Here is a 15,726-nt window from a genome sequence, read left to right on the forward strand (position 1 = left end):
CAATTTTTAAAACACAAGTGTTTAAAATTTTCTGATGCAATAATTATAAACTTGTAATTATATTAAGAATAAAATATCACCACTATTATAATTTGTCTAAGTTCTGCAGTTGATTGTGATAGTTTTGTGACAGTTTTAGAATTTCACATGGAGTTATTGTGCTGTTTTCTGCATTATCTTTTTCCAGAGACCTTACATTCTACTTATTTTACAACCCTTTCAATAATGTTCTATATGGATTAATTTATTTCTATGTCCTGAGCATGTTTTATTGATGTGCATTTCTGCTCCAAAGGAAAAAAAAACATTCTGAGTGTTATTTTTTGTTTTGTTTTCCTTTCCCTTTCTTTTTTAAATAGGCCTTTAGTGAATTTGAGATTGAGCAGCATCAAGAATGTGCTTATGATCACTTGGAAGTATTTGATGGAGAAACAGAAAAATCGCCAATTCTTGGAAGACTCTGTGGTAACAAGATACCAGAGCCCCTTGTGGCTACCGGAAGTAAAATGTTTGTTCGGTTTGTTTCTGATGCATCTGTTCAAAGGAAAGGCTTTCAAGCCACACATTCTACAGGTCAGCAAATTAGGGCCATGTTTATCTTTCCTAACTCTTCTAGTGAATGCAATGGCTCCTATAACAGGAACATTAATGAATTTCTGAGCACAGCAGAAGAAATCTCAATGAAGCACAGTGTGTGAAATATTTGAGAGCTATGTAGCATCCTACTTAAATATCTTTGTAGTTGTTGAACGTTCAGAAAGAAATGCAGTAGTTTGAGCTGATGATCAAGTAGAACTATCTCTAAATATTTGTATAATGGATTCCATATTAACTTGTGCAGGTTTTTTTTTTTTTTAAGATTTTATTTATTTATTTGACAGAGATCACAAGTAGGCAGAGAGGCAGGCAGAAAGAGAGGAAGGGAAGCAAGCTCCTTGCTGAGCAGAGAGCCCGATGTGGGGCTCGATCCCAGGACCCTGGGATTGTGACCTGAGCTGAAGGCAGAGGCTTTAACCCACTGAGCCACCCAGAGGCCCCCAAACTTGTGCAGTTTGATTTATATGCTCTATTTAACAGCTAGAAATCTCTGTTTTAGTATTTAAGAGTTGAGTTTTCTCTAACATCCTACCTGATTGGCCAGCTTTTGCTTTAATACATATTTTTGTAAATCTGATTTGGAATTCATCTCTCCATTTTACAGAGTCTCATTTGTTTTTCCTTTTATTTGGTGTGCAATACAATCTCTTTCTGAATCCTAATCCCTACTTTGACTTTGTAATAGAAGTTTTCAAGAAATAAAATATAATTTAGAAAAAAAAATACAAAATATCTTAAGGAAAAATATAGAATATTTTTAATAAATTTGAGCCAGCTTAATACTATATTTCATAAATGTCTAGGAAATGTCCTTTGTTTAACATTAATTTTTACAAAATTGTTGCCTGCAGTTTCCTAAAGTCATTTATCTTATAGTGCCACCTAGTGGCAGTCTTGATGAATAAGCTATTGAGCCATTGCCTGGTAGAACTCTTGATGTAATACAATACACAGTATAATAGTGTACAAATTTGTCCATAAAACAATTTAAGTGCAACATTTTTTATGAGCTCTGATTATTGCTTTTGTTTTTCTGTTTAATTTTGTTTGAGAAATCAGAATTTTAGTTATTCCATTGTCCAATGTTTTTTTCCACTTTAGTACATTTTATTATGAATATTAGATTTATATTGAAGTCTATATGTGAGAAAGTGAATATTGTCAGAATATTTATCTTATTCATACTAGTGGTGGTTGAACTCATTAATAATGTGAATTAATTATTTCTTATGATTAATATAAATATTTCAGTTTGAGAAGAATCTTTCATGGACTACAGAAATTTCATACTAATGAAAGGTTTTTCCACACATTTGACATTTACTCCTTAAATATTTTCCTGATAAATTGTTATGCATTGAAGGGATGGAGTGATTGTAATCCCATTACTTCATCAATACTATCCTGATAGCATAGAGTTTATGGCATATATATATATATATGTATATATGTATATATATACATGTATTTATATATATAATAAAAAATATAAGAGTATTCTGTCTATCAAAAGTTACAGGAATGCAGTAAGTTCCAGGAATGCAAGCTATCCCAAGTTCCAGTAATATGCTGTCAATTGAAAATATGCTGTCAGAATTCTTGAAATAACTGACTATATATATATTTTAAATTACCTACCAATGAATGTCTCCTTCTTGGTTTAGTAAAAACTTACTTTTATAGAATCTCTTTTACCTTTGTGGGTAGAAGGATTAACATCTATATTATGTTCCAGTATGTGGGTACATTTGTTTGGGTTTTTGGTCCAATTATGCCATTACCTAGCTTGGAACTTTGGAAAATAAATTTCTTTGGATCTCGGTTTCCACATCTGTAAAATGCTATTTAAGGTTCATTATAGCTACAAATCTCCATGGCTCCTTAATTTGTATGGCCTCTGCTCGTTGTCCTATTTGCATTGCTTATATTACTGTTAAGAATCCATTGGTAGGATCCAATTAAGTTCTAACAGAGATCATACATTGAGATCTGATGGTGTATATCACATGAACTTGGCAATTTTAGGCACACCCATATACTTAACATACACTTTACATGTATTGAGTCCTCAAAAGACTATGTGATATATTATCATCCTCATTTTTCAGATAAAGAAATTGAAAATCTGGAGGATTAGTTCATTTGCAGGGATTTCTAAAACCATGTCAAAGCCTGGACTTTATCCTGACTCTGACTGTCTCCAAAGCTCACGTACTTTGCACCATAGTATATTTTCTTTTAATGTAAAAGTTTCAGATTAGGAAGCAAATCAGTATAAAACTGGTCGCTGTTACTGAAGCAATAGTTAGAGATTGAATGCTTCCTTCCTTAAGTTTTATAAAACCCTCTGTTCCGTGTACATGACTGACAAAGCTCCTTTTATTTCCCTGTTCAGTTCACATTGACTCAAATACCCATGCGAGCCACCTGTTCCATTTTTGTTAGGCAAAACGTGCCTTGGATATTTTTTAATCCAGCCCTGACATCGTACTTATGAGGTTTCCAAACTAAGACTTAAACGACAACCAAAGTAGAACAAAATAAATAGCAGTTGGTATTGGAATCCTGGCTTCTTAACTCCTACTAATTTGTTGTTGTCAACATTTTTGGTATTAATCTGTTTGTGGTTTTTTCCTCTTCGCCCATAAATTTTTGCTCTCACTTACCCAGCTATCTTTTCTGGGTCTGTTATGCTGTTACTTTCTAGTAGCCATACATGTTGAAACCCTCTTACGTAACTGCCTACCATTCATCTCTTCTCAAAGCTTGCTGTTTAACAAGTTCATTTATTCCATAGTCTTTCATCAAATATTTATTTGGTACCTGTTTTGGATAGACATTGGAAGGTATTCCTAACATATGGCAAAAAGCTAGGCATTTGTGGACATTTACAGGGAAATAGAAGGAGTTCTTTCCCATTGATCTTACAGTCTTAGTCACACCTCTGATTTTCAGAAGTTTCAGTACTTTTGGTTTTTCAGTCGGTTTCTACTGACAAGACGGTCAAATCCAGTATGACATCAGCCCATTTTTGCTACAGGTATAGAAAACTTACTCACTATTTACTGCCTATTATAGAATACATGTAACATTATTGATGGGCCCTGACATGCACATTTTAATTTGCTTGAGTAAATTTGTAAATTTCTCTACAATTTGAATTTTATTCACGAGAAAAACTTCTAATACGATGAATTTTAAAACCAGGTGATTAGAAGTATTGCTCTAATATGGTTTTATGACTATATATTTCACAAGTAATGCTGTGAAAAAATCCATAAGAAATGGACTTTATTGGAAAGAGTCCTTTTTTCCCTCTGATGGTAGGTCTAAATTCTAAGCTCACATATGTTTTAATCAGATAATGAAGAAACTTATTGAAAAAACAAATCAGTAAAAAATATATCCTTTGTATTCTCTCAGAGGATATGGCTACTGTATAGAAAGAGAGGAAACAGTGGAGAGAAAATAATATTTTAAAACATAGCCCGTCTAAAGAAAAACAAGAGGGAAAGACCGTAAGAGAGAATCTTAGCTGTAGACAACAAATTGAGGGTTGCTGGAAGGGAGGTGGGTAAGGGGAGATGGTTAGATGGTGATGGGGATTAAGGAGAGCAGTTTTTGTAACGAGCATAAGTGATGAATCAATGAATTCTACTCCTGAAGCTAATATTACGTTATATCTTAACTAACTAGAATTTAAATAAAAACTTGAAATATTTAAAAATAATAAAATAAATAAAATAAAACATGGCCTGTCTGGTAGGACTTCTTTCCTGTTGCTTACAGCATCATACTATTTATCAATGACATTTAAAAGTCAAATAATGCATTATTAAACTTCTTAGAACGGAAATTATTTCAATCTAACTCAATTAAATTAGAATGCCCACTCAAAGCATGTAGAGGTCAAATTACAGAACCTCTTTGGGAATTTAATACTTTATGGGGAAATAAACAATCATGTCTTTCCAAATTAAAATGAAAACCACCCCCCCAGGCTTTTTTTTCCCTTGTCACCTTTCTTATTCAGCTTCATTTTCATTTTCCAGAATACTGTAGATGATGTTCTGGCAGTTTCCAAAGTATTTTCAAACAATTGATTTAAAAACAATACTACTGACATGCTACACTACTTTCCTATTGTTCCAACTTGGTAAATGAATAGGAATATTTGGAGGAAATGTATTTAATTAAAAACCTCCTTTAAAGGGACCATATTAAATGATATATTGACCATATTTTGAAGAATTGCCATAAGAAGTCTCAAATTGCCCTCATGCTGCCTGTAATTTTCTGCTTATGGAATTTCGCTCAAGGCATATTAAAATCACACATCTTGTGCATATAATATTTAAATCTCTGTTTTTAAAAATTTTATGCTGTGGACTAAATTCTCTCTCTGTCTCTGTCTCTCTCTCACTGTTTTCATGGTTGGAACATTAATTCCAGATTTATTAGTTTGATCAGTGATCCATAGCAATGCAGTTGTGCTCTGAAACAGAGAAATGAAAACAGGCTAACTTAATGAAACATTTTAAGTCATCCTTAAATATAATTTATTTATTTTTAATATTGCCATTCTTTAAATGTTTTCAATAAAATCAAATAACTCCTCACTGTCATTTTCACAATCACAAAGGTTTCATGAAATCTCCTTTTCCATTTTGTTCAACTACTTCATTTCCTCCTTGATTTTTGTTCCAAGCTGAGGCTGGCAGAGAATTGTGTCTTCTGGATCCTGGTCTTTCTCCTACTCCTTTCCCTTTGCAAAGCAGACACACCGAAACGGGTGCCTTCTCTTTACCTCTCAGTGGGCTCCTTCAGCTCTTCCTGGCTGTGGAATCAAAGTCATCCAAGTGCTGGCAGAATTTTTTTTTTTAGTTGGAACAAAAACAAATTAGGCAATTATATCAAAGAATAGGTGGAATTTTTTCTTTTTTTCCCCCTTTTTATGAGAATAGGTAGAATTTTAAAAGTTACCTAAATGAGATTACACTGGTTTTTACATTTATGTATTAAATTTGGAAATATTTTTCACAAAATATTTTACTGGCCTTCAAAAATACAAGTCTTCCTTTATGATAGCAGATTAATAGTGTTTTAAATTGTTTTTCATTTTTTCTGGCATTTCATTTCATACCTGAGTGGATCCCTGACATCACAGGTGATGACATTTAGATGTTCTCACTGGACACTAATGACAGTAATGGTGGCTTGCACTAATACGGCCTTACCTATGTGTCAGGTGTCCTTCAGACATTTTACATGTATTAACCCATTCACTCTTCATCTAGGTCCTATGATGTGAGTACTAGGTACGATCCTTGTCTTCAAAATGAAGTGTGAGACAAAGTCCCACAGCTGATGAAGGGCAGAGCTCAGTCTGGGACCCAGGTAGTTTGGCTGTGGAGATCTGTCACAGAGGAAAGATGATAAATTTTCAAATTAGAGAAGCATCATGGGTAGGAAGGGTAGAATGTTTGGCTTCCAGTCATTGGGCTTCAAGAGCTGATATTCAAGAGATGAACTGAGCTTTCAGGGGATTCTAATATGTCTACATTTGCAATAGTGGCTCCTGTAGCAATAGATTGTGTGAGATGCTCCATCTGCTACCTGGAACGTGGAGGGATGCTTGCATTCTTCATGGAACACAGCCCAGGGGGAAAGTCATTCTCATGACTGAAACCCTGGTTGGAAGTTTGTTCCTCTATTTATCGCACACAAGAATCTTGATGTCTTTCCTCTATTTATCGCACACAAGAATCTTGATGTCTTTGTCTGTGACAGTGCCCATAGGTTTGGTTGAGCCTACGTGTATTTAGATACATCTGAATGGGGTTCAATCCTGAGGATTCAAAAATGTTTTGTTATTTAAAATCATTAGTGTGGGTACACCATAGATAAATCTGAAAAATCCAACTAAGCGTTTTTAGTTGTATAATCCATCCTCACAGGGCGTCACCAGGACTGTTTGGTCACAGACGACCATGTTATAGAAGTGTTTTCATATCTAGTGTTCTGGCTCATCCACATCTTTCCACATTAGATTTTTGGTTTTGTCCCCTCCCAACTTATCCCAGTTTTCCTGGGACTTTTCTGATTTCTAGCCCTGAAATCACTGTGTCCCAGGAACCTCTCAGCAGTTGACAACCAGAGATAGAAAGAAACTCTGCCTTCTTCAAGCATTTTTATACCCCTTTTTTATCTTCTTCTTTCCTGACCCTCTGCCATAAGTTTGTGTGTGTATTGGTTGGAAGGAATCTGTGTTTAATCTCTAGGTGTTTGATTTTGTTTGTTTGTTTGTTTGTTTTTTAATCTCTAGTCATTAGGAAGTCTGGGGGCTCGATTACAAAGTTTCTGAGAAAGTTTTTTTTGAAAACTTTCATTTCTAAATTATACTAGCTGTACATTTTTATGCATCTTCATCTAGTTATCTGGTATATTTACCTCTAGTGACAAAAGTAATAATTGGTAAACTATATGTTTATGAATATCTCTCCGGAAAAGAAGCTGTGAAAAGAGCAGTTAAAATTTTTTATTTATTACAAACACAAAATATACTTAATAAGTTCTGGAACTACAAAAGTTCTTACAATTAAAGAGGTATGTATGTTTTTCCCAACCAAGTTAGATAAATATTTCTACCTAAATAAAATTGTTCTATATAGTCTATGTAGAGTTCTGTATCATGCATACACACACAGGAGTTTTATATATTTTGCCAATTTTTAAGTTATTTCTTATTCCTTTGGATTCTGGGTTCTTAATTGAGTCAGGCTAAACCTGAATTAAGATACTGACCTTTTTATTTCTAGGAGAATTAGTTATCAGTATCACATATCACGTTTAACAATGGAAGGATGTATTGAGAGTTACTATATGCTAGGCACTGTTTTAAGTGATTTTCAAGTATTCATCACGTTCTTAAAACTCACTGAGGTTGGGACTATTCTTATCATCTGCGTTTAGCCCTATGGATCAGATAAATGACATCTCTCATCTAAAGGAACTGAGGTCGTAGGTGTTGGAGGTGATATTCCAACCCAGCAATCCAGCCCTAGGGTCTGGTGGTGCCCCGGTGCACCCTCAGACTCTACGATTATGGGAAACACCTCTGATGATGAAAATGCATTCAGAAGTTAGAGAACAGTTACACTACATTGAAGTTGAAACTGGACTTGTTAAAACTCACTGAATTTATTTCATGTTTCTTTCCTGGGCAGAGTGTGGTGGCCGACTGAAAGCAGACCCCAAACCCAGAGACCTGTATTCGCATGCACAGTTTGGTGATAACAACTACCCGGGACAAGTCGACTGTGAATGGCTGTTAGTGTCAGAACGGGGCTTTCGACTGGAGTTATCCTTCCAGATTTTTGAAGTGGAGGAAGAAGCCGACTGTGGCTATGACTATGTTGAGCTCTTTGATGGTCTCGATTCAACAGCGGTGGGGCTTGGTCGATTCTGTGGATCAGGGGTAAATACAGTACCGACAGGATCCCATAACCGTGCTAGAAAATGCCCACTGATTCATGATTGTTACGTGTACCATATGCAAATCGGCAATGTTTTTACAAAAAAAAAGGTTAACCCGTATTATTTTCACCTACTCTCCCTTAACCTTCTCCATCTCTAGTGAATTTTCTCAATAATATCACACAAGAGAGATGAATTTAGTAGGCATAAGTGCTTGTTCCTGTCCACATTCTTTTGTATTCACGTTCTTTTTGTGCAATAAATGTTTAAACATTTAAGACTCTAAAGGCAGTACATTTAAACACATACCTTTGACAATTTGGTAAGCTTCCTAAATTAAAGCATAAAGGAATTACGCACCCAGTTCAAATTGGCATTCCCCTTTCAACAAAGACACTTGCTGAGTGGCTTGTGTTACCACTGGTGTGTGGGCTCAGCCAACACTGCCACAACGCTGCTCCATTGCAGGGTGTCACTTGTGCATGGGACACAATGCCAGACGCAGGTCCGAGAGTGTCGCCGTGAGAAAAAGCAAAAGGAAAGTTTGAGATTTCCTTCATGCTTTTCTCCCCAGGACTCCCTACATAAATATCAAGGGGTCTTCTGAATTCATATTTTGTTCTGAAGACACTAGTCCCATTTTTTTGTCTACTGGTGTCTATTGCTTACATAATACTGAACTTGAATAATATTGAATTCCTCTCCAAATATCAGCTGAAATGAAAGAAAAAAGCTTTTTGGTATTTAGATTATTAAAGCAAGAAGGAATGGGTGATTTGGATTCTGGAAGTGGCTCTGCCTCAGAGTCCCTTCTGAAACAAATTCAATCTCTTTACCTTCTTTGAACCTTACTTTATTTACTTGTAAATCAGAGGAACTTGGATTAAAATTTTGGGGGAAAAACCCCACAAGTTCCAGAACTTGGAAACAGATTTATGTTCCTAGCCCAGCTACATCACTGCCTATGCTCTTGAGCATGTCATTTGCTTCTCTGAAACTCGTTTGCTCATCTGTAAAATGAAGAAGTCACTCATACCCACTTTTCCCAAGGTTGCTAGGAGGATTAAATCATATACAAAAAAAAAAAAAAATCCCAAAGAAACATGAATTACACTGAAGAAAAAAAAGTGACTCATTCTGTTGTTTATTTGCCTGTTTGTTTGTTTTTGTCTTCAGCCACCAGAAGAGATCTATTCAATTGGGGATGCAGTTTTAATTCATTTTCACACTGATGACACAATCAACAAGAAAGGATTTCATATAAGATACAAAAGCATTAGATATCCAGATACTATGCATACCAAAAAATAACACCAAAACCTCCATCAAAATATAAAGGAATGTGCATAATGGAGAGAAGACGTATTTTTTTTTAAATGAAGATATTAGCACAAATGTTTTATATAATGAGTTTGACCAGAAGAAAACTGTAAGACCAGGATTATCTCTGTACTAAAAGAGAAGTTTCAAGCCAACTCTGATCAGCATTGCCAAGATACTGGATTTCCATGCTTGATGGTATAAATATAAATAAAGCTGATGAGAGGACATCATGTAACTTCAAGGAAGACTCCGGAAGCTTTTGTTCACAGTTGACATAGATGTCTTGCAATTTAGACAGTTTGATTTGGGATCTGTGACCTTGAAGAGTGTTTCTTTTTGACAATTTTTCAAGATTTGGGAGAAATAAAATGGTCTTGCAGGTCATAAACTGAGAAACTCTCTTCTTGTATCTTGGGATGAACGCTTTGGCTTTGTATCTTGGATACAGATCCAAATGGGATGTTGCGAAATGGGGGTCTGGGGGGTGGTTTGTCCTTTAAATGTGGGCTTGTCCAGAAGTTTGGAAACTGGAATATTTCAGCTTCATTATTTTCACTTGCAGGTCAGATTCACCTCTTTGAGACACAAATGACCTTGAGACCACTTCATTTTACTGACGTTTTGACAAGTTGGAAATGCCAATAGTGTCTATTACTGCATTTAAACTCTAGGCATCATTTATTTAAGTGCTGGAAAATGCCCAGTTAATTGGTAAACTCAAGTTCTTTCAGTGAAAGTGCTGCCTTTTCACACCAAATTTAAGAAGCGTTGTGATGTCTTGGGAACTTCAGGAGAGAACTCCCAACAGGTGTGAACAGAATTCTTCAAAGTGACTGCCTGGATAGTCCATTCTCAAGTCACCAGTGCTGCTATTGTCTTTTCTGTTGTTGTTGATCTGTTGTGGTTGTTATTGCTGATGTTGTCATAGTTAATTTTGTATTTAAAAAAAAAAATGAAATGAAGTGGAAGTAGGTTGTGTAGTCATTGAAAGGTCTCTCTCTCTTCTTCTTCTTCTTCTTTTTTTTTTTTTCTCTCTCTTCTTGGGATTCAGTTAAAAAAAAAAAGGAATGTTGGAAAAGAGGATCTGTTTCTGAAAGACTTTATATGGTGCTATTCCATAAATGTTTTTTTTAAACAAAGTTTTTGACCTTTGAGCCAACCACCTGTAGACTATGAATGTCTCCCTATGTCTGTCTTGTGGCATTTGAAGACTAAAGACTTGTTAAATGTATCAAGAGTATATCATTGCAAGGGCAGCACTTGTCCTGTGGAACAATTACTTATAATGCCTTAGAATTCTTGCACATGATCAAACAGAGCCTCCTAGGAGACACACTTTTTGAAAGGTTGAACAAAATAACTTATGTTAATTAGCAGCTCTGTGAGGAAAATCCATTTCCACAACTTAGAACATTGGGTATAAATATGGTGACTTGCTTTTGTTCTGCTTTAAAGCCATGTGTGTTTTTAATATTGTGTATGTATACGTGAGGTTGTCTGAGTGAGTGAAGCTACAAGAAGATGAAAAGTAGTGGGTGGTGGAAAAGTTAAAATTTATGTGCCAAGTTCTACTAGAATCCTGTCTGAAGTAGCACCTTTCTTTGGAGGTTTCATGGACAAATAATGGGAACTTCTAATTATTATTAACGCCATTAAAAAAAAAAAAGGCTTTTTCTTTTACAGAAGCTCTATTTTGATATGTTTTAATGTTGATGTTGATTGGTATATGAAGTAGATTTGTTTCTGTTACCTGTCCATGAACATTTGACATTTAGTAAAATTGGGTATTTTTCTTCATTTTTACAAAATTAAACTATACACACAGGCATAGCTTATTCATTTTTTGTCATTGCTGCCCTGAAAAATATTTCTTGCATATGAATTATAATATGTAAATACATTTTTAAATCCAGTCTTTTGATCTTACTGAATGATACTTTGGGAGTGTGTAACTATTGCCTGCAATATAATGAGCTTTTTAGTGGAGCTGACTTATTCCAGTAACTTCTATATTTTTTCACTTATCTTCAATTAGCCAAATATATCAGCAATGGGAAAGAGAGGGAAAAATACCATTAACATCTAGTGTATTACTCCATGCCTAGCCCAGTACTCGGCACAGGACACAGGCTTTTTAAAAAACTTTATGCTACCCTTTGAGAATTGTGGTGGTGTTCTTATTTTGTAGTTCAGGAATGGAGGCTCATAGAAGGTATGTAATGTTCCCAGGGTCACCGTGTAAATGTTGAAACCGTGTACCATGTTGAAACACAGCTTGTCTGATATAAAAATCTGTGCTTGTTCTACAAAAATGTAGTGGAATCAATCTTGACATATATAAATAGTAGACATGTTTTTATGATGAAACCTTTCCACATAAAGTAAATTTTAGGGGTGAATTACAGTAAAACCTTCAGGATAAAATATATTGTTCTTTTCAGGAACAGCATGTGAATTCGAATATCAACTGTAGATATCTTTAAGAACCACAGTTAGTGCTAGAGAATTAAAACAAAACAAAACATCTACTCTGTAGCTCAGAGTTAGTAGCAACGGATGGACCTTTTGTTAAAATAAATACATTAAATTATTTTATCTGGTGTGGTAGGGGAAATGTAGTGTTCTACTCTAAGAAGCATTCTGGATATTACAATTGACATCTTATTAGGTCAAAACGAGCTGCATTCAACACAACCAAGAATGAAAGTGAAAAGATATTTAGAAGGCATATATAGAGATGTTGCAACTTCAGGTCTTCAATGTGAACATTAATTTTTATTGTATCTTATGTCAGATATCAATCTGCCACATATTATTTTTATATTCGATTTTGGCATAAATGTGTTGTTAATGCAAGTACAAACAGCTTTGTTGTTATTTTGTTAATACTTGTTAGTTACTGTTTTAAACATTTTATTAAATTAATTTTGTAAATTATTTTCAACCTTACATCAGTATATTGGTTGTGCTCTCTATTTGCCAAAGCTCTAACTCCTATACAATCATTATTATACACAGAAAAAAACTGCTCCTACTTACTATGATTTTATTAAATTATTTTTCAAGTCAATTTTGAATATTAATGTACTTTATTAATGAGATCATGACTTAGCATAATTTCACACAACATTTAAAAAATGTGTATGAGAAACATCAGTAGTATTTCCAAAGTCTCCAAATGTCCCCTTCCTGTATTGGCTGGATTTTTGCTATGTAAGACTAATTTTAATATATCATAGTATCAGATTCAAATTCTGCCCAATGTTGTTTTTAAATTTCTTAGTCTCTTTTATTTGGTTTCTATTGCTACTGTATTTTTGATAGTAAGCCTCAAATATTAAATTTTCTCTCCCATAGAGAAAATCTCTAAAAGCATCTAATGACTAATTATTATTCTTCTTCACAAAGACAAATATTACTTTTTAAAAGTAAACTATAGCTATGTGTGGCATTTAAAAATAACTTAAAACAGTTATCAAAATGTTTGGAAATTTAGTGACAATGGGAATAAAACTTGCTTTTTGGAAAAACTTTTGTGAAATCTGGCATGGGAAGAAGAAAACAGGAAAAATAATTACCTTCTAAAGATTTATAACTTGAAGTAATGCCTTCTATTTTATAAGAAAAATTATGTGAAATGAGCATATCATAAAGAAAACAAAAAGCTGTCTGTGAGTGAGTGAAAGCTTTTTATGCTTCAGTGCACAGTAAATGGTCACCAATGAGCACTTAGCTTTTGATCTTTAGTGTTATTGTTATAAAATTAAGAGACGTTGCCATTAGCTTAAGAAATAATTGACACAATAGATGGATCTAATATATTGTGAGATACTATTATTATTCTCCAAACTTTCTGTTGACAGCAACTTGTTTCATTGTCCAGCCACAACCCGCCCTCCTTTCAGCCCCACACTGGTGTAATCAGGCTGCAGGCAGGCTTGCCTCATGACTCTAGTCAATGCTGGTGCAGAGACTATGCAGAATGATTCCACAAAGATTATAGGGCCCTGAGTACATCTCACTACGTACAGCTTACCTCTCAACCAATATTTTAAATAAAAAAATTAAAGCTTTAAAATCAACTTCTAACTTGAGAAAACTTGAAATGGAAACATACCTGGGTGAAAGCAGGTGAAGACAGAAGAGTTAAGAAGCCAACATGTGGCTTAAGACATGTGGACAAAAGGTCCTGGTACCTGGTCTTGCCTTAGCTGCCAGGGTGGAAGTGCCGAGTAATGAAATTACTTGTTATTACCGTTATTTCTATGTGAATACAAGTTACTAGCTTCACCAGTCCCACTGCTCTTACTGTGTTCTACCTATGTTGTTTGTGTAGCTGAGAAACCAGTTATATATCATTTTATTTTTGCCCAACTTATTTTGTCAAGTTTTCTGGCATATTTGCATCTGAAATAAAAAGAGCAAATAAGATTATTCAAAGCAACTTACAAGACTATAAACGTGCTCAATGGTTCAGTGTATTTTACAAATTACACTTAAAAAACCAGATCCAATGGTGCCTCTTCTATTAAATATTATAAGGTGATTATATTAGTCATAATATTTAACCATGTGACAAATCTAAGAACTGATTTATTTCATATCTGTCAAAAGCTCAATTTGGAATTTATTTTTTAAGATTTTATTTATTTATTTGGCAAAGACAGAAGGATCACAAGTAGGCAGAGAGGCAGGCAGAGAGAGAGGGGCAAGCAGGCTCCTTGCTGAGCAGAGAGCCCGATGTGGGGCTCAATCCCAGGACTCTGAGATCATGACCTGAGCCAAAGGCAGAGGCTCAACCCACTGAGCCACACGGGTACCCCATAGGAATATTTTTAAAAGAGAAACTATTAGAAATTTAGTTAAAAATGATAATTTTCAATCAAAATGCGGAAGTGCCTATATATTCCCTCATGATATTTTTATGTCAGAATCAGTGACTCACAGAAATGACAGCTAAATGTCAAAATAATGGTGATAAGGTTGAAGTCAGAAGGAGGGGTGTATTTCAAGGAATGCCATTAAATTATTTAAACAGGCTGATTGCCAGAAGAGACAAATAAAGTGAAAGGATTATGGATAGTAAAGCGTAGGTATGTAAAGCTACCGTAAAAAAAATATTTAGTGAACATTCGTTAGGAAGCTATAATTAAAAATTAAAGTGAATTACAAGAAAATTTTCTACAAGAATCCAATAAATTTGTTAAGGTCCTTTATATGCCACCGAACGTCTATTATTGGTGTTTGAATTCCCTGGGAATGAAAGGTTCTCATGATAAGTTTTGTCATTTTCAAGCCAAAGACATATGACAACCATGAAGTTTATTCACTCATTTACTTCATGTATTTCTTCCATAAATAGCTGTTTAATTCCTTTGAATATTCTCAGCATAATGCTAAATACTAAAAACTTAATGAAGCATTGGAAAAGAAAAAAAAATCACAATTTTTGCTTTTGTGAGGGTTAAATTCTAGCTGAAGAGATAAACATTAATTAAAAGCAATCACAAAGTGTCAAATGCATTTGTATTTTATAGCCATTCTGGGGACATTATTCCAAATAGCCTGGTTTGCATTTTGAAACCAACATTGACATGTATCCTTTCTTTATCCTTGGTTTTCTACTATCTTCCTTTCATTGTGCTTTTTAAAATTTCAGTTGTTCTCTAAAATTAACTTTTTTTTTTTTGCATCAGTTACTCACTTGTTTTGTTTTGTTTTGTTTTGGTTTTTTTTTTGCATCAAACACTCCCAAGTATTTTTAACTTGTAAATCATTCATTCTTAAGATGGACAATGGGGGTGACATGGCATATCAAAATTCTGATGTTTATTCATGTAATTAACAGAACTAAACAGTACAACTTACAAAAATCACTACTGGTGGGCGCCTGGGTGGCTCAGTGGGTTAAGCCCCTGCCTTCGGCTCAGGTCATGATCTCAGGGTCCTGGGATCGAGTCCCGCATCGGGCTCTCTGCTCGGCAGGGAGCCTGTTTCCTCCTCCTCTCTCTCTCTGCCTGCCTCTCTACCTACTTGTGATCTCTCTCCGTCAAATAAATAAATAAAATCTTTAAAAAAAAAAAATCACTACTGGTGACCAGCATCCATACTGTTTGATAAATTTTAATTTTTATTATGATATACATTAAGATTCTTGAAACCCCAAACCTCTAATCAATGCTGGCTTAACTGGTGGGAAAGGGATGTTTTGCGATTGCAGTATGACTTGTGGGACAGGGAAGTGCCTCCCTGACTCACTATTTGCTTCCCTCTCCAAGTTAAGATCTATGTTTTAATTGTTGGTGAAGTCCCTGGGATACTCAGACCTCT

The 15,726-nt window shown here is 34.7% G+C and overlaps 1 protein-coding gene across 2 annotated transcripts in view; it reads left to right on the top strand.

Annotated features, from left to right (window-relative positions):
- The window catches only part of TLL1 (tolloid like 1), a 212,914-nt gene extending 200,266 nt beyond the window's left edge, over window positions 1–12,648 (top strand). For both annotated transcript variants that reach the window (XM_059174740.1, XM_059174750.1), the window contains 3 exons: window positions 360–573; window positions 7,824–8,074; window positions 9,250–12,648. In XM_059174740.1, coding sequence (XP_059030723.1) covers window positions 360–573; window positions 7,824–8,074; window positions 9,250–9,384 — 600 coding nt within the window. In that variant the 3' untranslated portion in view covers window positions 9,385–12,648. The remainder of the gene's footprint in view (window positions 1–359; window positions 574–7,823; window positions 8,075–9,249) is intronic.
- The last annotated feature ends 3,078 nt before the right edge of the window (window positions 12,649–15,726 follow it).

Source organism: Mustela lutreola, chromosome 1 (assembly GCF_030435805.1).
Source record: "Mustela lutreola isolate mMusLut2 chromosome 1, mMusLut2.pri, whole genome shotgun sequence".
NCBI classification, from domain to species: domain Eukaryota; kingdom Metazoa; phylum Chordata; class Mammalia; order Carnivora; family Mustelidae; genus Mustela; species Mustela lutreola.